The 23535-nt window shown below is 41.8% G+C and overlaps 2 protein-coding genes across 5 annotated transcripts; both read right to left on the bottom strand.

The window, feature by feature from the left end:
* Positions 1-2743: 2743 nt before the first annotated feature.
* Positions 2744-8183, bottom strand: LOC6532967. Its single transcript, XM_002093666.4, has 8 exons — positions 5484-8183; positions 4718-5077; positions 4443-4659; positions 4162-4379; positions 3966-4099; positions 3757-3911; positions 3457-3698; positions 2744-3393 (listed from the first exon to the last, which is right to left on the bottom strand). The coding sequence occupies exons 1-8, from the start codon at positions 5619-5621 to the stop codon at positions 2983-2985; spliced, it is 1875 nt and encodes a 624-aa protein (XP_002093702.2). The 5' UTR covers positions 5622-8183; the 3' UTR covers positions 2744-2982.
* A 1401-nt stretch (positions 8184-9584) lies between these two features.
* On the bottom strand, positions 9585-22756 carry LOC6532966. Of its 4 annotated transcripts, none has more exons than XM_015194253.3 (5): positions 22525-22756; positions 10934-11627; positions 10376-10829; positions 9965-10199; positions 9585-9900 (listed from the first exon to the last, which is right to left on the bottom strand). In XM_015194253.3, the coding sequence occupies exons 2-5, from the start codon at positions 11298-11300 to the stop codon at positions 9736-9738; spliced, it is 1221 nt and encodes a 406-aa protein (XP_015049739.1). In that variant the 5' UTR covers positions 11301-11627; positions 22525-22756; the 3' UTR covers positions 9585-9735. The 4 variants fall into 4 exon arrangements, with proteins under 4 accessions (XP_015049739.1, XP_015049740.1, XP_015049738.1 ...); XM_015194254.3 differs by having other exon boundaries at positions 10466-10829; positions 22525-22755; XM_015194252.3 differs by lacking the exon at positions 22525-22756 and adding an exon at positions 15187-15298.
* Positions 22757-23535: the final 779 nt, after the last annotated feature.

Here is a 23535-nt window from a genome sequence, read left to right as displayed (position 1 = left end):
TAATCTTTAGTTTGTAAACAAAAGCAGTTGGCCTTATCAGCTGTTGATAATTTTTACTAACACGTGCTTGGCCTCCAGGGTTGCCGCCGCCCACAAAAAGGTTCCAACACAGTGATTGCGAAAAGTGAGTGGACGAATGCATCCGCTATCCGGGTATCTCGCTTTATTTTGTTATTAAAGTGCTTAGTTATGGCACAACACTTGGGCCTATAAATTAAGCGAATAACAACAAAAAGGAACAAGGAAAAAGTTATGTGGGACTGGAATTTAATGAGTTATTTCATAGTCTTTTTAATATATTTTCACAGCTTCTAATCGTTAGTGGCTATCATTAGCATATCGCAGTTCCTTATGGCGCATAAATGATTTAAATAAATGTTCCCTAACAACGACAATGCTTTCAAGTAACCACCTTTTGACGAAATTTGTTTTAGATTTCTAAAAATGCAAGTGCATTCTTTTTAAACTCTTTTATGGCCCTATTTTGACCTTTTGGATTTCCAAATCTCATTCAGCTGTCAGCACTTGTATTAACCTTTAATTATATTTGGAATTATATTGCCAAATGGTTTTGGGCTTGTAAACTTCCGTGAATTGATTGATAGCCGCTCAATTTATTTAATCTGTTGGGGATGGGGGAAAAGCAAGTACAATGAAAACTTCAAATAGATTTTTTGCAGAGGGAAAACCAAAAAAAAAAAGATTCAACGATGAGTTGCCCAAAGGAGAATATTATTCATACCATATGTGTGTTATACTGTTTGGTAATGAAAGCATATTTTAACATTACTGATTTTGACGGAGTTGCTAAAGTTGCCTTAGTTGCACTGAAAGAAATGTAACTTAAGGTGTTTATCAATGAAGGTAAAGGGTTAAATACAAAATATTTTTTAAAATATATGGAGGCAATGTTAAATTAACTACATGAAAAAAATACTTAATATAAATAAAGGGAAAAACATCAATCGTAACTTTAAAAATATATTTTTAAATAGATGTCGAACATAGTTTTGTATGTGGGCAAGTGGCACACATTGATCTAATAATAATCCCTTTTTTTCGGTGTGTTATTTCTTCGGCGCTTGGCTTCTCGGCCTGCTGATGATGATTTTCATGTGCGCATGACAGCGCAATACAATGCAGCGAAAAACGAAAGACTCAGGCCACGAACGTGCAAGTTATGAGACATGCGGCTGTGCTGGGCGAAAAGCAAAAACTCTAAGGTCGCCTCTAAGCGCATAAAAAGCACAACTTTGAAGCCTTTGTGCGGCACTGTTGCTGGTGCTGGTGCAATTTGGGTGCCACTTTTTTTTTGGTGTCACCAGCGGCAGCAGTTGGAGGCAAGTTTTTCCTCTCGCCCGCTGGAGATGCGATAAAATCAATGGCAGCAACGCCAACGCAAATTACATCAAATTAATTTCTGTATCTTCAAAAATTTTTACTTAATTATTTCGCTGCATTCAATTGAAACACTTTGCCCAAGGTCGCCGTCGAAAAGTAGTTAGCCGCAGATCTACGTGCTCAAGATGGCCTACAAATGGTGGAGAAATCACCTAAAAACCCACTGGGCGGGGTCGTTATGCAAAGAAATAGCGGCCGCGTGTCGAGGCATTTTAAAATTTGTAGATTGCCACTTCCACCTTATGATTCAATTAGTGTGTTTTGCTCACTCGCTTCTTAAACTGTCATTAATCATAAATGAGCAAAAAAAACAAGCAAACACTGTCAATTGTATGCAAAACTTTGTGAGAAAAAGACCGTCATTCTGTGCATAAGTGTAATGTGATATCATAAACATATTTGGATTGTTTTTGTGTGCGGATTCTTTTGTTTGTTTTCGCACAGCCACATAAATTAATTAGCCGTTGACTCTGGCCAATTCCGTGTTAATTTTTACACCCAAGAACAGGCGAAGAGCGTTTGCCGAAACAATAATAGAGGCGAAATGACTGGGCCATCGAAAATTGCACAATTAGCAGTGTATTTTTGCGGCTGCTGCTAATGCAGCAGTTGTTGCAGTTGCGATTGGGCAATATTAAAAGTCCTCAACCATATTAACACATTTTGGGCAATGTTTTGCGGCGCGCCGCAGTCGAAAATTTGTGTCAAACCCAACGTCTCTGAGCCACAACAACGGAAAAGCATGCGGCTGGGCGCACGACCAACCAAAAATAAGCAGTCAAAACACATAAATCTCCATGGCCCACGGTGACAAGCGCTGGAAAACACCGAATTTGGACGTGTCAATGGCTGAGGACAAAGCCGGTCCCATGAGGAAGTGCCACAGGTGTCACCAGTCACCTTCGACTTCCTTATGCCTGCCACATGGGGCGGCATAAACATGAGCGGTAACTCAAAAAACCAGCCTCCAAAGGCCACCCATTCATTTGGCGCTGAACAAATTGAAGCATTATTCAGTGGCAAGCCCAATGGCAGTCAACATTTTTTTGCACTCACAAATATTGAATGTTTTAGATGGAGCCTATAGCTAGGCAACGTTTCGTGTTGGATGAAGAAAACATGTATGTAAAATTCGATTTAATATACTTGAGTTACTTACATTTATTTTCAGAATATAAAAACTGTATACTAGTATAACCCAATCTCATAAAAATCTTTAAAAAGTCAAGTCATTTCAAAAATATATATATTTTACAAATATTTCTCAAATGTACTTTCTTTCGGCTGTCGAATGTAAAGTAAACACAAATTTTCTTTCAATCATCTCAATTAAATATTTTATTTATAGAGAAACCAAGGTTTTAAAAGGTCTATAATTTTTGAAAATCGCAGGATCCCTTCTCCATTCCATACACGATTTTTTGCCATTCCATGGCAAAATCAAGACTTAAAACTAGCACTCAAAACCTAAAGAAAAGACTACAGCAAACTTAGCTCTAACTAAAACAGAATTTCGTGGGCCATAAGCTATATACACAATGTGCTCAGAACAAGGCCAACACTTGGCCAATTCGGGTTTCATCAATCGATTTGTCCTTTGTGTGCAATATAGGAGTCGTACAGTGAGGACTCCTTGCGACGTTTTAGTCTCGAACAGGCAATGAAAAGAGTAACTGTTAGCACGCACAATACCGCTGAACAGCCGGCTGTCAGTGCCGAAAATGTGCTGGTCTTTAAACATGTTTGATGTGGCGACAAGGGTTTGGTCTGCCGATGGGCATACACATCATCTCCATCAGTTTCACCCTCCTGCAAAACTCGCAGGGACTGGAAAAGGTTCACATTTTCGGATAGGGAATTGGCTGGTGGATTCTCTGTGGTCAGTCCCTCGCCATCGGCTGATAGTGGAGGAATCGAGAGGTTTGTGGCTGTCATGTTGGAGGTATCGCGCTTGGTCACAGCTTTCAGATTCCTCCAGTGACATGGTTGGCTCTGAGTAAAATAATATTTATAATTATAATAAAGTGTTAACTATTAGTATTAGATATAACTCACTGGACACCGTCCATGGCACATGCGCACATCGCACTCGATATAGAGCGCCGGGGATCCAGTGAACCGAAAGGTCTTCATGTACGCATACACCTGCGTCTCGTACACTCCAGAATCCGACCAGGAGCCCCTGAAGCGTGAGATGAGCTTGTCATCCACCGGACAGCCGTGCTGATCGATGAGCTGTATCCGCTTGTTGGCGCCATTGTGGGCATAACAATCGTTGACCACTATGTCGAAGCCGTCTGCGTATCGCCATATTGTTAATAGATTAGTTTATATGGTATGACTCAATCCATTTACCATATTTGCTCCGCATATAGATGATCAAGGTCAGGGGATCGCCGACACGCACTGGACCTGTTACCCTTGGGCCTCCAATGCCATAACCATTTTGTATCTCCATGTAGCACTCGGGGGGACTTAGCGTGAAGACCACAGGATTGCCAGTAGCCACTCTGTGTGATATTTCATTATAATAACTAAATCTATAGCTCATTTCCTATACGTACTCCACATCTAGAAAGGGAAAAGTCACGGTTTTCCAGAAATCATAGCCATACTCGCAGGTGACCTTAAAGTGCTCATCGTACTCTTCTTCGATCAAGGGGTTATATTGAACTGTTACCGTGTTCCACATAAAGTTCTAAGAAAAGACCAAAATTTTCCTCAAACATTGTAATAAAATCTAGTATCAATCATACGCACCGTTGGATTCTTGCGACTTTCCTCTTGCAGGGAATTTTTACCCAAAGTGCCACAGCGATTCAATTGGATATAAAATTCGTAGTAATCCCTGCCAGAACCATTAATGTACATGCAATCCGGATCATAGGCATAGCCAGCGGAATACAGTAATCCACTGAAGGAGCCATTGAATCCAATCCGTATTTTCATATAGTCATCCTGACACTCCGCCTCGATATCTGTTTAGGTAATTGGATTATCTTAAGAACATAATATTTATGTTGGCAAATAGAGATTCTTACGTTGAACTCTGGTGCCATTGGGTTGATGCTGATGTCCTGCATACTCCTGATCCCAGTACTCCTCCTGCCACTTGCTGTTCTCATAGGGCGCCGCATGATAGCCACCGCTGCCAGTTGGCGCACCACTTGAGTCCACTCCCGTAGTTCCGTAGTCCAAGTGCACAGGATGACCAATTCGATGGGGTATGTAGCCGGAGGAGTCGGGCACGTGATCGGGCTGTTTTGAAACCACTTTTTAATTAAATAGTTCCCAAAAATATTCAATAAAAGCCTACAACTTCATGCTGCAGCTTGTTGCGCTCCACTGCATTACTGCTGCGATTGCGCACATCCTTGGGAAATTTCTTAGGTCCTGCCAATCCTGCTCTCTTTGACAACTTCGAGGGTGTGGTGGTGGGTCCGGAAATATACGATTTGGAGGAGATCCCGACCAATTCCTGTTGCGCTTCAGCTCCAGTGGCCAAGTGACGTGAGCCAGAAGTACTTCTAGTGGAGGGAGTGGTTGTCTGAATGCGACCTTTGAAAATTCGCAGTGGTGGCACTAGAGTGGGTGGTGCCGAAGTGGTGGTGGCCACACCTGCTGTCTTGCTAACCACCGAGTAGTCCGTGCTCTGTTCCAATGCACTGATGTGCTGCTGCAAAACAATCGCAAAATAGGCATTTTGAAAAAGTGCGTGTGGCGCGTGGGGCGTATACGCAATGCCATAAATCACTCGCTTGAGTTTGTGTCTCAAGTCTTTGGTTTTATGAGCGCCGCGAAAAAGGAAAAGTGCTGCATCAGCAGCAATGCCACATCAACAAAGCCACATTATTTTGGCCAGACAAAGCTTCTTCCGCTCGCGGTCGATACGCAATCTGCATTAGAGCAGAGCATATCCGTTAGACGGGCTGGGCGATTGGCCAACGATTGGCAACGGCTCATGTGGCCTAATCAGGAAGTTCATGCTAAGAACTGTTAAATAGATTAGATTTCCCATCAGCCAGCACCACTTGGGCAATGCACCACGTTGGCCAATCAGCCAGAGGTGAAAGGTTCCTTACCTGCAACTCCATGAGCAGCATCAGCATCAGAACCATCGACTGGAGCAGCCACGTTCGCTTGGGCAATCTGCACATCTTCATGTCCGTCACCCGACTGGCAGCTGCAAAAGATGAAACTGGAGTCCCATGGGGGACCATTCAATACGGGTATCGGAATGCGAATCGGAATGCGAATCATAACTATCGTCATGCTTGAGGCTGCCACAAGCTGACCTTGCTAGTGGTCACTCAAGTGTTGTCTGCCGTTGGTTACACCAAATGCGTGCTCGCCGGAAGGAAGTGTGTGCTTCATAAATTAATTGTGGCCAATGTGCACGGCTAGTAGATCTCGGATCTTAGTGATCGCAGAACGTGGAGATGAGATGCCCTTAACTTGATTTATGGCAGATCATAAAGATAGAGGTTATTATTCTATGGCTTCTTACTAGCAAAGCTCACTTAGTATGCCTACTTGGCATAGGTGTTTTATAATTTAAAGTTCCTTTGTTATAACTTTTAGCTTCTAGACAATTACAATAATGTGATTTAAAAAGTAGGATACCCTAGTCCAGTTTCAATCCCACTTGATATTTTATTGTTTATTTAAGGTTATCTTTGAGGTTTTATTATTAGATTCTAAGATTGTAATTGAACTACTTGCACATCTGGAAGTTATTTCTCATTCCAGCTATCAGCCATAATGTTACTTCCGTTGGACTCCTCAGCTTGTTAGTTCCAGCCCCTTCAATGTCGTTGAAACTGTGGCCAGAACAATAACCACTTCGGATACATCATCTTCTAACTCCGTTTGTCTGGCGTTAAGGTCAAAGCCATAAAACTGTCACCGGTTGCGATGGTTTAATTATGGCCCACGCAGAACGCACCTGTCTAAGATTTTAGTCTGCGCTTAAACTTGGATTACATTTTAATGAACAACGTGATCCGCCCCCCTCCGAAATCACCCCTTCAGTCATCAAAATGCTTGGCTGCCTTTTCGCTTAGCTGTAAAAACGCACGCCGTTTGCTTAATTGTTGTTATAATTACTTCAACTTCTTGTAGGTGTTTGTTTCATGTTTGTTTATTGTTTTTTTTTTTTCGTTTTTGTTTTATTTTTTCTGCCTTGTTGTTGGCCACTGTTGTGCAATAGTTGCTGCTGCTGTTATTGCCGCTTCTTCGTTTTGTTGGGTTTTTGGTTTCGGTTTTTGGCTTTCATTATTTGCCAGTCTTGTTGCTGTTGTTCTTCTGCTTTTGCTCCTACACTTGGCTTTTATAATTATAGTTAATCGCATTTAACTGACCTTGAGCCGTTTTCCTCTGCCTGCATTAATTGCAAATACCTAACGGTTCCGAACACGTTAATGGCGGAGGGCCAAAACGGTTTAGGCCATTCTTAGTTTTTCCTGGCGGATAATATTGATTTAACAGGATCCTTGTAGGATCTTAGTTAACTATACCATACAACACATGGCTTTATAGTTTCTCTAATAAAGAATTCTGATTTTGTTTGTTAGTTTTAAGTATTATGACGTAGATTCCCAAGTAAACCTTTGAATGCAAAGGTAAAGGTAAATCTAAATCCTTACTAAAGTCATCAGAAATTTACCTTTAAAAAACCCTGTTTAAAATGATAGCAGTCTATAATTTTTGGGCCTTCTCTATCAAATTCTTAACCATATATGCAGCCAAACTTACCTCGTATTTAAAAACTCCTTCGATTTAAAATCGCTTAACCTCTCAGTTCCAGATCAGTTTAATCACTGACCAGCTCAACGTATTTCGGATTTTCTAACGCGCTTTTCTCACACCCAGTACCACGAATCACGGGTCACAGTTCACAGCTCGGCACGCACTTTGACCAACTGACACCGAACAACTTGGCCCATTTCAGGGTGCTTAGCAAATCCTCGCGACGTTGGCCATAAAAGTTGACGATCCGGATCCGATGTTAGTATCAAAAAAACGCTACAAAACGGTTCGGTTTTCTTTTGGGAGGGTTTTGTCTCGGTCTCACTTTCGATAATGGTTTTGGATATTGCGCGATCTTTGGTTGGCAGCTTTTGTCGGGTTTTCTCGGCTACGTCATTTGGGCCGCTTTACATATTGCACGTATGTATGCTGTTCAAAAGGTTTGTTGGTTTTCCGTTTTTTTTTTTTGTTTTTGGAAGCCCGAAAAATCACTCAAGTGCAACTTGCCAAATAGAATCAGCCGCCAAGTGGGGGAGTTGGGCGAGTATGTAAGTGGATGGCTGTGGATGTAAGTGGATGTGTGTTCGCAGATTGCCTAATCTTACATAATAGTCCAAACCGAGTTCCGACCACCGTTGCCGGTCGAACTTCTGAGTCTTATAACTTTTGCGAACGCCGACGCTGGTTTGCAGCTCTTCGCGATGCGAGCAGGTGTGAAGCGAAGCGCGGCTAGTGCGGATCTTTATAAAGTTTTCCTCCATCCATCCACACATCCAGCCATCCAATAGTTTGCACAGAGGAAAATCTAATTGAAGGAGAGCTATCTGAAGCAATGAAATAGGTCTTGTAGCACAGATCCCTGTACCATCTGGCATTCTAGTTAAAATTCTAAATGGATCAGAACGAATATTTTATGTATTATGATTATACATATGTCGTTGCATAGTTGTTGACATCTGTATGATTTACTATAAATTTCTAGTGATTCGAAAGTACTTACAGGACTGGGTTGGTCTGCTATTTACCATGTTACCAAGATTTGTTCTCTGTGTACAAGAGCACAGCCAGCGAACCGCATTCTCGCGGCTCTCAGGGCTCCCCAACAGTTGCAGGTTGTGAAAGAATCTCTTGGAGCCCACCTGAGATGATTCCATTTGCTGATTTACTTTCGTTGTGTTTCGCCGTTAGAGCCGCTGTGCATCGCGGAAGTCGGAGGAAAATGGGGAGTCGGAGGAAATGGGGAGTCGGAGGAGCAGCTGCTGGGTAACCCCTTACCTTTTGGCCAAGGTCAACGGCACCTAACTGTCGAGTGCGGTCTGCTGATTGGGCTCGTTTAATTGCCACCGTTTGCCAAGCGTGTCTGCGTTAAAATACTAATCACTAATTAGTTACTTGGCACTTTAAGCGTTGTGAAAGGCTCGTCCGCCTCCCGACCACTTGACCCTGGGACAACTGCTACTCCATGGACAATGGCTCGAAATCCACGTCCACGCAAGGGCAGCCCTTGTCCATCGAGCGTGACAACACGCTCCTTAAATCCACACAGTTGACCTACATTGCAACAGATCGTATAAGATTTATAGGATCAATAAAAAATAACTTGCTATAAATATTTATACCACTTATAAAAACATGTACTAAGAAGGCTCTTCTAGTATTCCAGTTTTACGATCCTTTTACTCACGGAAATGATTGATAAATCCCAATGCCCATTAAAGTCCAGTTGGCTCTTATAGTTTAGCAGAATTATTTTTATTGTGATTTTTTCCTTCTGTTATATATATGTTTTTTTTTTAATCTTTTTAACCCCTTCTCACACATTTTTGTTTCATACATACGCACGCGCATTTCCAACATAATCAGGCATACAATAGAACATTGGATCTGGTGCCAGGGGTTTAATACAATACATCCTACATGTCGATAAGCATACACTTTACACACACACAGAAATTCATACAAACTCAAATCGATCTGAATCGATTTTCCGAAACTGATCACACAAATAAACATAAACTTTTGCAAAACATACCGTAAAGTAATCGTGGGTGTGTGTGTTTTTGATTGTTAAATAAATAAAATAGTTTTCTTAGCTACATTAACAAAATCGTTTCTGTTGCTTATTTTATACATGCTCTTTTTTGTCATTTTTCATGTTTGTGTTTTTTCTTATGGGTTTTTTTTTGCATAATCATTTTGAAAATTTTATTGCATTTATTTTTTTTGGTATTTTTCATATAAGTTTTGAAATCGAAACGGCAAACGTTAAAACCTACGCATTTACACAGATATTAAAATTTTTTTGTCGCTTTTGTATTTCGTGTTTACACAAGTAATTGTTAAGTTTAGTTAATTAAACATATGCGTTTCTTGTAGCTGCTAGATATTTGATATTTTTGTGGCAATTTTCTTAAGCGAATTTTCCTCGTTTCCACTTTTGGGGGGTTTTGGGTTAAAATACTAATTAAAATCGCGTCGCCTGCCATGATTGTAATGCTCCTCCTTCGGCGCTCTTGGGGCACTGGAGGCGTGGTGGTGGTGGTGGTGTTGTGTGTTGTGTGTTGGGTGGTTTTGGGTGGTGCACGCCTAGTAGCAGCACTTGCTGCGGTTGTTGTTGGCGCCGCTGACCAGCTTGCAGTGCTGCATCTCCGAGCGGCGCGGGCGGTTGGCCTTGGCCTGGAAGTCGCGCACCTTGTTGGCCCGCTTGATGGCACTGCGGCATAGCTGCTGGTGCTGCTTCTTGTTGTTGCTCTAAGGATTGCGAATAGTTTGATTAGAGATAACGAATTTGAGAAAAACTATAGATAATCCTTACCTTCTGGCTCTGACGAGCCAGCGTCTGCTGCTTCAGCTGGGCAGCCGCATGGCGATCGAAGCGAGCGTTGGTGGCACGCTGCTCCTGGAGCACCTGGCGCTGCTCCTGTGGCTCCTCAGCCTGCGACTCGGGCTCCTCCCGCTGCTGCGGCACCTCCGCCGACACACCGAGATCAAGATTAACAAAACTTTCGGTTCCCTCCTGGGTGGACCTAATACTACGATAAACGGACATGCTGCAAAAACGCAAAGAGAGGTCAAAAGTTAATTAAAGGGTCAAATAAAAACCAGATGGGTAACTAGTAGTTTTGCGTGCGTTATGGCCGCAAATTGCGGTTGTTGGTGGAACGGAGGGAGGGTGGTGGGATCGGGTGGAGAGAGACTCGTATTGTGTACTATAAAGATCACCAACCTTGGATGCTCAATCAATAGATTCTCAAATGGTGATGTTTCCATATTGATTGGCCCAATCGAGGTGAAGCATGGTGGCGGTGTTACGTACCAGGACTCCTCCATCAGCACGTTAGCACCCTGACTCTGGTCACTGCCGCTCGGCGAGGCCACGTACAGCGACTGGGTCAGAGTGTCAGGATCACCTGCCCCCAGAGCGGGCACACTTCTGGGCGGGCTGAGGGTGCTGATGCTCAGCGGCCTCGAGACGCGCGAGCGTTGCAGATAGTTGCGCTGCTGCTGCGGCCGCGGCCCACTGTACAGTGAATACGTGTTGACGCCCTGCCGGCGACGGCAGCTGGCCGCTGTGGTGCCAGTGGGCACCGTTGCCAATGCAGAGGGACGCGGCTGCGACACCTCCACCACGGAGAGCTCCTCCTCGGAGTCGCTGCGCGGCAGGGAGTCGTACTCCTCGACTGCAAAGGGAATGCAACGTTTTAGTTACTAAGTTACTTATTTTAAGTTAGTAGTTACACTTTGTTAACTTTTCGGTTTAAAGTTAGCTTAGTTAGAAACTCACCATCGTTCTCCACAATGTACCATTCGTCCTCGTCGAAGTCCTCGTCGGTGATCTCGCCCGCGGGCGTCAGCAACTTGGTGATCGCTGGCTGCTGCTTCCGCTGCTGCTGCTGCTGCTGCAGGTTGGACCGCTGCTGCTGCTTGCCACGCCTGTTCTTGCCCCGCTTGCCGTTGGCGGCGCGTACCGCGCCACGATTGCTGCCCGCTACCGAGGGCGTCGAGGAGGTGACCTCAATTACATCGCCAGCTGCGGGATCGCTGGTCGGGCCGGGATTCGAGTTGGGTTGATTCTGGGCGGGCTTGGCTTCTTGGCTAATGGAATCGGATGTGGCTGATCCAAAGAGATACGAGGCGAGGCTGCTTAACATTATACGGGGTTAATGCGGCTGATCCGGCGGTAAAGTGCGCTGGCTCTTCTTTTGTCTTATTGTTGTATTGCTTCTTGCTGAGATCAAAGTTGCGCTTTTCCACTCGGATTTTTTTTTGTGGGCCTAGTTTCACAGTTAGAGAGAGACGTTTTGTGGGGGAGATTGCTTATGTTGCTGTTGGTTTTTGTTCCTTGGATTTGCTTGAACGTTGCTCAGTCTTTTATTTAATTCTTTTTGTATTTGTTTCTGTTACTGGTTTGTACGCTGTTTTCTTGTCTTATCTTCTTCTGTTTCTTTCTCTTTTTTGATTTCTTCGTAGCGTAGAAGCTGCAAGTGAAAAGAAAAGAGAGAGAGGGCGGGGAAAACGTGAGAAATGAGCTTAGCAAATTGTGTGCACATTGCGTAATCGCCAACCCCTCGGAAAAGTCCCCCGTTTTTCGCAGTAAGCCGCTTGCTTGCGTGGGCGCACGCGGTTCAATGGGGCGGCTACTTGTTTTCATTTAATTGCCCATACTCTGCTAAGTGATGAGCAGCAGGATTTTTTTAAGTGCACAACTCGAGTGCTTGGGTAACACAGCATATTTGAAAAATTCCAATACACAATAATGGTGGGAAAAGTTGAGTTATCTAAGTCATTTAAGAAGAATTTAAGGTCTTGCCAATTTTGTTTGTATGAGAATACAAGTATTTCTATGCAGTATCTAATTCCAAAGAAAATTTGTTTATGGTCATTTCTGATATAATTATTTTATTTATTCTGATCGTCTTGATTTAGCTTTATTAACGAAAGTTGAAAAATACTTTAAAAATTGTAGAGTATTCAATGTGCGTTATTCACTCTATCCTTGTTAAACAATTAATTTAATTGCCTTTCGCTGAAACTCAGTTATTTGACTTCATTTTAATGGATGTGCGAATCCGATTGTGAACTCGAAAAAACACAAAAGAGCAGTTCTCTACATAAGGATGGCAATTATTTTTTATTGCATCACTTCGATGCTTTATTATAAGTATGTATGTATATAGCTCAAGCGAAATCAATGCAATTCGATTGCGAAAGTGAAATTTTCTCTACGCAAATTAACCGAACGCGCCAATTACTTGTGATTACATTAATCAGATTTTTCTTCTGTAGCACTGTGCTGACAACTGTATAATAAACTGGCCAGTGCCATAAAGTATCGCTGCACTGGCCATTAAGTTTCCCAGTTGATAGATACCCCCTCTCCCACCGCCCCAAACCCATCCGATTCCAATTGGAACGGTGTACATGCGCTGAGCTTATGATCGAGGCAATTATATATGGCACACACACACACACACACACATCAGTTTGCCTGAACACTAAGTGTGTACTGCATGTATGCAATTTGAATCGGGCTCACGTCATGACAATAGAAAAATGTGTACCCAAACTATACCCGCATGTGTCTCTCAAAAAGATGAAATAAACTAAATCGTAGGTGCACTTGGAAAAATATATACCAAGTGTATCAATGAAAACAATAGAAAATTCAAGGCAATACTAAAATGTTACCCCTACAAAATGGATATACTTGGATACAGGAAATTCAAAAGAAAAGGTAATATTATTCCCAGTGCACTTTGCTGATTATCGCATCGTCATAAAGATGCCAGCAGCTCGACTGGCATATATTTGTCGATCAAACTGCGCACGGAAAACAGCAAACTCAAGCAAATGGAAATGGAAATGAAAATGGATCTGAAGCTAAAGCTAAAGCTGAAGCTGGACTTGCAGAGACAATTGCCGGGGTAATTTGCAATTTGACCGCAAAGCAAAAACGTGAAAAGCCACAGAAACTAACAAAGTGAAATCTCCGGCAGCAGAGACACAAAAGCGTACGAAAATTGGGTTTGATGAGGCAGTCCAAGTCGAAATGTCAGCGAAAGTTTGACAATCAAATTTGATGGCGGGGCCATTGACTTGGACAGCACAAATAAATTCTGATAATTGCCTGGCAATGGTAATTATCGAAGCAGAGAGTGGGTATTAGGAATAAAATATTAATTTAGCAAACTTAACTTGACCTCAAAATGCCTGGCCATATTTTCGCACATTGAAGAATGCACATCTAACCGAAAATAGATGGAAAATGTTTTGCATACGAAATGCATTTGCGTTGCACAACCGCGTTTGCCGTGCAGGCATTTTATTAATAAACACGTACATATGGGCTACCGATCGAGGGTTCTTTAACTTTATGGCCGACAGCTTACAGCACCCTTGATAACCCGTAGGATTGATTGGTCATGGACCCGGCGATGTATATACTCTATTTGAATATACTCAGTTTGAGCTGCAGTAAGCACAATTTCACTTTTGTCACATCTGCAGCCAAATATATGCGACCTTCGAATGTTCAGATACAAAATATACTGCAGTCCTCGTTATATATTCTAGTCAGGGTGCTGCGCTAGATACCAGATATCATCGCGCTTATTTTAGCTCAGAATTTTGTTGATTTTTCTTTGGCACTGACCTTGATCGCTAATTGGTTATATAAGTCTAAGGAAATCGTTATCCACACAATGCTTTGGCTTTGTTTGCCATCAAATCAGCAAGCCGAAATATTTATCAGCAGCGAATACCAAAACAGAGAAACAGAAACAGAGAATTCGCCAACTCACTTTGAGGACCGAACCGATAAGCCGCACCCCAGACACAAAAATTTGCCAGACAGCGACAACTATGCTAATAATTTCTATTTGTATATTATTATACCATTGTTTACTATATAGTCTAGGTCCGACTAGAGCGCAGAGTCTGGCGTGTGTGGCAAACGAGCCAGCAGTCGAAAGTTCAGGCTTTGTTCAATTGATTGTTCTATATAGTTATACAGTCGAGATAGTGGGGTCTCTCTACTAGGTGGGGGCTTTCAAGTGGGGCTGGGCTAATGAACTTGAACTAAATCAGTAGAACTGACAGCTGCACAGCGAGCACAGCAGAGTGGAACCAGTGCAGAGCAGGGCTTTCGCAGAACTGGAATATCTGGACCATTAAGTCCAAACATCTCTAACCGAATTTATTTATACCTCGACAAGTGTTTCAAACAAAGAGCCGTTTGTAAAGCTCTCCGCTTGAGTACAAACCAATAGCCAATCTATATACGTTCAGAATGATATCTATATGTGGTCATATATTCATATCAGTCAAATCGTATCTGATTAGCTTTAAGCTCTCGCCCATTCAAAGTGCAAAAGAGCCTTTGTTTTCGGGGAATTTCGTGTTATTGTTTGTTACTTGTTTTTCGCTTTCTTATTTTTCAGGGAAAACAAAAAACAAAGTGGGGTATGGAATTTTTCTCTTTATGGCATAATGCGGAATTATGCAAGCTAGCCAAATGACGTCAGTGGCGACCTTGGCATTGCCAAGTGAGTGAAAGAATTCTGTCAATTACAGGCACTAATGCACAGAACAATTGGAAATAGATAACTGCGATCTGCTCACCTTTTGGATGTGGAAAACTATTCAACTGCACAAGGAAAACACACACGTAAATTCACTAAAACCACGTAGAGTCAGGCCACAAAATCGGGTATTGTATGCGGGATATACGTATATATATATATATGGATATATATATGGATATGGATGCGGATGCCACTGCAGACGGTACAGCCTAGTCGACACTCGATTGCCAACTGAATCGACGGAAGCGCATTTGAATTTCAAAAGCGGGCGCAAGAACAAAAGCTACAACACTCGCATTTGCGAGTATCTGTATCTGCGAGTACCTGTATCTGAAGCCGAGTGTGTGCGTACCTTGCCTGCTTGTATTCTTTCCGCTGCAGTTTGTACACTCGCTTATTATTTTGGCGTTTTATGTTTGGGTATCTCACACTGCTCTCGTTTGATTGTATTTACCTAATCTCTTCTGGGATTTTCACTTTTCTTTTACTGCTGCACTCGATTATCCGGTGCTGCTGCTGTTGCGTCTGCTTTCAAATATCAAAGGCGAATGCCAGGCAGCGATCGTTGTAAACGCTGGAAAAGTATCTGAGTATCTCTCGCGTTTTTTTCTTCACGAGAGAGAGAGCAACGTAGAGCGAGCGTTTCTAAGCCCATAATTATGTATTTTTTTAAAACGCAAAAAGCCAACAAAGCCAGCGACAAAATTATGCTCCAACCAAGCAGCTGAGCAGCGCTAAAAAACAGTGAGAGAACCGCGATCATACGTGTTGTTCGTGATTTTTGTTTACCAACAAAGCGATCGCGGCTCTCCTTCTGCAAATACAAACTATATGGCGTATAGTATTCGCTCTCCGATCAGCTGCTCTGACGTTTGCGCACTGACACACTTTCCCGCCTCCGAGCCCGCTCCCCCCTGCCGACCCCCCACCCAATTGTAGTCGTATCTGCTAGATACTTTTCTATCGCCAGACCAAGTGGCTCTTCGCTGCCAACTGGCCACGGACCGCCCGAGTGACTAAGCTTCGGCGGGAAGGGGGTGATGGAAAAAAATGAGTACACGTCAACAAATCATGGGACTTTTGAAATAGGAACTCAATGCCTACTTCAGTTACGCCATTCCAATTTTTATTAGTACATAAATAATAATAAATAAATATAACTTTGCTTTAATTGCATATTGGTTAAATACTATTTACTAACTAGTTAAGGTTTTAGTTTTACTAGCTAATAATGGATTAGAGCCATTAAAAATATCAATTTTTAGATCATTTTTGGCCATAACTTGGCTAAAAATAATCGCACTGTGCAAAAATCATATTTTTTATAAAGCTAATAGCACAAATTAACAATCTGTATCATTACTTTGTTAATTTTTGAACAAAAATTTTTTTTCGATTTTTTTCATTTTTTGACAGGGGTTACATCATCAAAAAATGCAAAAAATTTAAAAATTTAAAAATGTTCATTTTTAAATAGAAATCGATTGTGAGTGTTTCTGTAAGCTTAAAAAAGTATTACATTCCATATTTGAACAATTTTTTTATTGTTTTTTGAGAAAAATACTCATAACTGAAGGTAAGAGAGCACAACAAAGGAAATTTTTTGAAAAAAGAAATTAAATTGTTTTTCATTAATCCCTTAACCCTTAGACTTGTCTAATCAAGCGCGTAATAAAATTGCGTAGATAAGTTTACATACTATGCCTAAGATTTTGATAAGAAATGATGACTACTGTGTACTTAACATTTTCTATATTTTATAAGAACACCTATTTCTGCAAGTGCATGGGTGTGGGATACTCGCTGTGGCAGAGTAGTTGGCAGCTGGCAGCTCCAAAGTTCACGCAGAAATACAGTTTCTCTGCTTAATAATTTCAAATGTTTAATGCCGAGTCACGGCTGAAGCAAAAGGCAGCCAAGCAATAAGTTGTCGGACATTGGGAACGCATAAAAATGCTAATGAACGGCTGAGAACTATTTGCAAACTGTCATTCCCAGGCAAACGCAGAACACCCGTGGCATTCGAATAGGTTCAGACTCGATTTCGTTGCCAGTTTGCCAATCATCGCATTATGCAATTCGAAATCAATTTGAAAAGCAATCATCAAGTGTCGGCTACTGCTTACTGCTTGGATATAAAGAGCTATAAACGATATATGAGCTCATTTAAAATAATCATTAAAAGTCGGCTACTGCTTGTGCAGATATAAAATGTGCAGTATTCCATAGACAAAGCAGACTCTGGTGTTGAATTTGAATTAATAATATTAATTTGAAAATATTTAGAAGTTATAACGCACTAATTTTTACATTAAACTGTTTATTTATTTTGTACAAAATATAATTTTTTTCATCGCATTGTGAATTTTTATTGAGTTTTTTATAATTATTTCAGTCCGCAAGTGCTGCACACCCAAAAATTGATTCCCGTTCGCCACCCATTAAATAATTCCGTTTCGTTTTAGATAATGGGCAATAACACACAAGTGCATGTACTGATACATATTTCTGGCAAAAGCACAACCTCTCGGCCAGGTTCAAGGTTGCTTAGCCATTAGAGCAGCATTTTGTTGTGGCTTTCTATATATTTTTAGAAATTTTATCATGCAACAGCTGACGGCGACAAGCTGTAGCTTTCGTACTGGGAGAACTGCAACTACAAAAGTGGCCGAGCGACACACAGGTGCCAAAAAGCAGCAAAAAGATCGCCGGATATAGCCAGGTGTATATACTCGTGTATATATGGGTGAATATGTATGTATGTTTATGGCCACTAGACCCACACAAAATCTTGTGATCTCTCCCCATTCCATGCCATTGGCCAACCCAAAGTTTTTATAATTAATCTTGGTCTGCACGCGTTTGGTTTATGCTCGAAAAAAATAGTATGGAAAAAATTGGTAATACAAACAAAATTTCCCCACTTTTGTGTGGAGGTAAACAATATTGGCGTCATCGGCGGGACGCCAAGGAAATAGAAAACAACATAGAAAACTATTTGCGCGCGGCAGCACTTTAAATTCAAATAAACAAAGTTCAGATAGAGATGGTGCTTTATCTAATCTGGGGTAATGTTTATGCCAGCTATGTATGTGGCTGCCGCACATCTTCTGTCCCAAAATGATTACAATTACAACAAACGTCGGCGTTTTCATGCAAACAAGCAGAAAACTGGAAAAGCGGCCAGCATCAAAGGCAGTGAAGTGAACCATGGCCCATCCCAAGTGAACTCGCCTGTTCCGAGCACTTCTTTCTGGGTTATTGCGCACAAGCTTCGCTGCAAATAACCCCCTTTTTTTTGTTCATAAGACCCCCCTCTATAGAGTTGAGCTTGCAGATACTACGCAGTTCGGGGACATCACCACATCCATAATGCGAAGTCAAATGACGTACGCCAACGCATCGACAGCAGCTAAATGCGACATCAAGTGAAGCAACTTTTCATTCGCTTTATGTTTTCATTTGGATGGACAAACATTTGAGAATATGGAAATGGAGACGCACATGCTAGCTGCCATGCATGTGAATGCGTTTTTCAGCTGCAGTAAGTGGAATTTTGGGTGCATTGTAATGGATACCATATGCGGTGGCGCAGTGTGCTCATGTGCTATTAGATAGTTTTATGATGTGCTGCCGTTACTTGAATGATAGGTTCCGTCAAGCATTCCCTTGTATACTTCATCAGATCGTTACCATCTTTATTATTCATTTTCTACAAAATGAATCCCATTTCTTTATCATCAAGCTAAATAACAAGTATATTTCTTTTATATCTGCAAAGCCCAGCAAAGCTCCTCAACAAATGACGCAAGCGATTCTTTGATGTCATAGCAACAAAAACATCCCCTTCAGAAAAGAGACACCTGCGAGGCTCCACTGTACCAAAGCCTTTGAGAATCGAGGTTCATTGTGTGGCGGCTGCTTATCAAACGATCGATGATAAATGTGGGATTGCAGGTTCTCTGCCTGCATATATATAATTTCAAGTTCGCGCAACTCGCTGCACTTTGGCTGTACATATTAATGGCATTTAGTTGAGCTTTTTAATATATTTATACATATATAATTGGATGTTTTATAACGCGTAATTTCAATTAGTACGTGAGACGCAGTTGTGCGCATTTCATGCGACTCTTCCTTAGGCAAATCCGCTGGGCACGGCGCACATTTTTTATCACTTTGTTTATCAATAGAAGTCCAGGTCCAGCTGTCGTATTGGGAATTCTGGGTCAGCGCCGTCTATGGCCCTTGAATATATTTATATATTTATATACACTAAACAATCAATCAATCTAATATTCCGCTAGTAAATCGATTTACGGCCCTTCTGGCGCATTACATCAGGCGCTCAACTGGTGACTCGGAAATGAGTCTAGTCATTATGATGACTGTAGGTGAAATATACGACTTAAGGTCGCTATGAAATACTATAGCTTCTAGCACGTGTTCAGTTATAATAAGAAAGTGCTGCACAGGCATAAACTTAATATGAAAATTGTATTTATAAAGAGGCTAGAAAGAATATGGTCTTTAATTATACTCAAAATAGATAGTAGACATCTTTCTAATTGGTGCAGTATATTAGTGTTGATGTCTTCGCTTTATAGGCACTTTATGCAGATTGATAACCCTTAGCAGTACTTTCTTAGCTCATAATCAAATGGATATTTAACACCATAACTTTCCACAGCGTCGGGCGTAAATATAGCACTCAAATTGCTCAATTGCACTCAAAATACAATTGTGTTTGATCGACGCCAATTAAAAAGAAGATTTATGGGCGAATGTAAATCGACCGCCCCCCGCCCCTTGCAGACAACCACCCACTGGGCCTAAAATAGTTTTCCGACCGCAGTTTATTACTGTAACTGGTACTGCCACTGGCTTTTCCCCTACTTTCGCTGCAGGACTTTTCCCGAGCGCAAGAACCTCGCTCTCTTGCTGCTCCTTGCTCTCAGTCCTATTTTGTTTACAAACAATTTTGTTTGACCTGCGCAGTCGTAGGGCATTTTCCCCAATGATGATTACCTACATAGCAACCTTCGCGACAGGGCACACATTCAATGTTTTGGTTCTCTCTCTTGCTGCAGCTATGTGTATATACATATAGGGAATACCCACCATCCTATATATACATATATATTTGTATACAAAGTAACGACTTCCGCATTTGGGGAAATGTAGGCCCAGAGAAACTTTTTCGCAGCCTCCCGTTCCGCAGCCGTTTTTGGGGGTCACCTTTGCTATTTTTGGGTTTTGCAGAGGGTGCCCAGTGAAGAAGCCGCCCCCCACTTGTTTTTCCCCCCCGTGTGGAAATGGCTAAGCTGCAAATCGATGAAAGGCCCATAGCTGCAAATCAGCGCCAGTGGAAAATGAACACGTCAGCAACCCCCAAATGGAAAACGGGAAAGGGATTTTGGGTGGAACTGCGCAGTGTGCAGTGTTACTGGGCCTACCACCTGGAATCACCCCGTACACCACCCCGAATCTTCTGGCCCACAGTAACCACAGCTGCAGCTGCGTTTATTTTTGAGAATTATGACATAATTTTTGACATTTAGATGCGCATGCAAAATCTTACATAACTCGAAAATACTACACAGCTTGAACTTGACTCTGCTCTTTGTCTCGACTAGGTTTTTTCTTTGTTTATGTCCTGAGTAAACAGGTTTTGGCTCACACCTACAGCAGTTTCACTTTCTACACGGCCATAAATCAGGACCTGCGAGTAACCGAAAAACAGTAACCCAAAACCGAGACAGGAACATCAAGTGTTCATTGTTTGGACTTTTGTTTGGTTATCTTTCGGATGCACATGCCTCAGTACAGTTGCGGCAAGTCGCCTGACTAACTTTCTAATTATAGTCGTTCATTATCGGCTCTGCAGGGAGGGTAATGTAGGGTAGGGTAGGGTAGGGTCCGTCCGCAATGCGTGCCATTTTGGGATTAGCCATCAGCCAGCTGCCTTCCCTGGCTACCTGATAGCTGGGCACTGGGTTTTTGTATCTGAACTGAACTGAATGGGCTGAGTTGGGCAGAACCCCTGGGACTGCGGCAAACTGCCGCGTCAGTGCCTCTACTCTAATTAAACCCGCTAATGCCGTCTAACGATGACTTAATTGCCTTCATTCCCTACTCATTCGCTACTCTGGCGAGTGAAAAGCGCCTTAAAGGCGGTCAGCGCCTTAAAAGGCCAAGACTAGTTCCAAAATAGCTCACTAAGGAATTGGCACTGCTACATGGAGAGAAATAATCATCTAATTGGGTCGATACTTTCCCTAGCAGGTAAGTAGTGGTTACTCCAAAGTAAATAACTTTTTAACCATTATAGAAATTTTTACTTAAATACTTCTGTTAATAGAGATATCACCCTTTTTTTCTGCCTGTGCATCAGTTGGACTTTCTGTGACTACGGTTACCCTTTTGGCCAATTAAGGCGACCAGATTTGTTGGCCACGATCGAATCGAGCTAGCCAACTGACTTTATCTGCCAGATACACATTTGGCTGAGTTCGCGTAGCTGCAGCATCATCAGCTGTTCGCTGTTTATGTTGTTGTCTGTGGCTTTTGTTTTTTCAATTTTTCTTTCATTGCCACAGACACACAACTGGCCAGACTTGATTTATCATCCGGCACGGTTCTTCCCATTCGTTTTTGGACCCCTAATTCCTACCCCTCCGTTTGGCTCCAGCACCTTCACTTCTTTAGAGGTTCTTATTTTTTTTTTTTAGCTCTTCAGCTCGAAAAATGGACAATGGACAATGGCAACTGCAAGACCTGTTCTGCACATTTGCCGCATGATTCACTTGGGTTTTTGGGCCTGCTTTTGTGGTTGTGGAGTGGCAAGGTTTCTCCTCAAAGAGCTCCCTATTTTCGTTTGCTTTTCAGATGCATCTCAATGTCTGAGCAAATGTTGGCAGGCATCCAGGCGATTTTTTTGGCCAACACATTTGAGGAAATAATTGCAAGGCTAATTAAGATGTTAATCAGCGAAACATTCATTGCACTTGCCATCGCCAGTTGACACTCCATGAACACACAATGATTGCACGAAAAAAATATAACTCGATCGTGGGGCAAAGTGCAGTAGCTATATAAGCCTGAACACAGAGAGAAAAGTTTCTAAAAAGGAAATGAGAAATGCTGAATGTTTTATATTAAGAATATGGTAAACAAACTTTACACAAAGTATATCTTACATGTTGAGCTTAACATGATTACCATTTGAATTTATTTATTGCAATTCAGAACCTACTCAATTTGGGCCAATTTTTTTTTTTGCAGTGCACTCAGCTGGGAAATGCCAGAGATCTGAGATGTGGCACGGCTCTGATAACGATCGCTACAAATGCTGAAAACGTGATGCAAGTCAAATTTATGGCTATTAGATGCCCAGAATGGAAATCCCCTTAACAAGGAACTCGGCCGATTTGCAACCAAATACAATTGGGGGAAAACTGTGTGCATTTGTGAGCGTGTGTGTGAGTGCATGTGAAGAAGGAAAACTGTAGGCCTGACCGAAAGCCAAGGAAAACTCACACAGCCGCAAAAGTGTGAACTCTTTGGATGCGAAGGTGCAATCAGAATTTTTTCCTGCTTTTTCGTATGTATCGCTTGGCTGCACTTGAGATGTGTGTACATGTAAATCGGCTTGCAGCTGAACTTTTAAGAAACATATCTGAGCATGTGTTGGTGCGAATGCGAGTGTGAGTGTGAATGTCCTTTCCTTGGAGAAGGACTTCCGCTTAAGGTTTTTTTTTCCTGCTATTTTGGGGGTTAAAACTGCACTTACTTGCTGCCCGGAGTTTATTGATCGATCGGTGTCGGAATCTCCCCGTATTCTCTGCAATATTTTGCACCAGCAAGGCTTTTTGCACAGTTTTCGAAATGTTTTTTAATTGCCGTGCTTATAGGTTTTTTGTGCTGATTACTTCCGTTTTTTTTGCTTAACTGAGGGGGTGAGAAGTGCGGTGAAGAGCAGCGCTACAGGAACTCCGTGACGTATGCTAGCAACAACGACTGACGAGCGAATGATGGCAGAAGGTCTACAAACTGGCCAACAAAGCTGGTTGCCCCCTATGTGTGTGTGCCTCAATTGTGCGCTGGTGTTAAGGTGCTGCCCGTGTATTGGTGGCTCTACAGCTGAGCCCGACACACTTACCCTGTTTCTGCCTCTCCGCATCACTTTCCGCTGCTGCGCATGTGCAAGAGAGCCACTAAGGATACTCTATCCAAATCAAAAGTAACCCAGCTATGTCACTGAACGTGAGTGTATGTAAGTGTATTCGTAGATTTCAAACATCTTAGCTAATAAGCCATACCATTTTTATGAGCTTACTCTTCTTGAACACTTTTTTTCTTGAATAAATAAATGCTTTTAAGCCAAATTTGTTTGGCACATTAATATAAATATTATAGGCATTGTTATAATTATTAAAGGAAACTTTTGAATTTTCTAAGGAAAGAGTTTATTACATATGCACTGAATTTAAGGCCCAATTAATTTTTATAAAATTCAGATTTTGTAGTAGAATAGAGCATTTCACGACCACTATAATTCTCAATTTGATTCCTTTTTGTATTTGGCAAGCCTCTCATTTTCTCTTCAGCAGCTGATTTTGTTTGTATACAAACGTCATATTGCATTCTGAGAGCAGAGAGAAAATGGAAGAGGAGAGAGAATAAATGGTAAGTAAAAGAGGAAGAGGAAAAAGCCACATAAGCCTAATTAGTTGTTTTTAGACAAGTAATAGTTTATATGCATTAAAGAAAATAATTAATAAATGTGACATTATTTACACAT

The sequence above is a fragment of the Drosophila yakuba genome, chromosome 3L, assembly GCF_016746365.2.
Source record: "Drosophila yakuba strain Tai18E2 chromosome 3L, Prin_Dyak_Tai18E2_2.1, whole genome shotgun sequence".
Lineage (NCBI taxonomy): Eukaryota > Metazoa > Arthropoda > Insecta > Diptera > Drosophilidae > Drosophila > Drosophila yakuba.
Note: the sequence above shows the minus strand (reverse complement) of the source record. Positions and strands in the feature narration are given on the sequence as shown.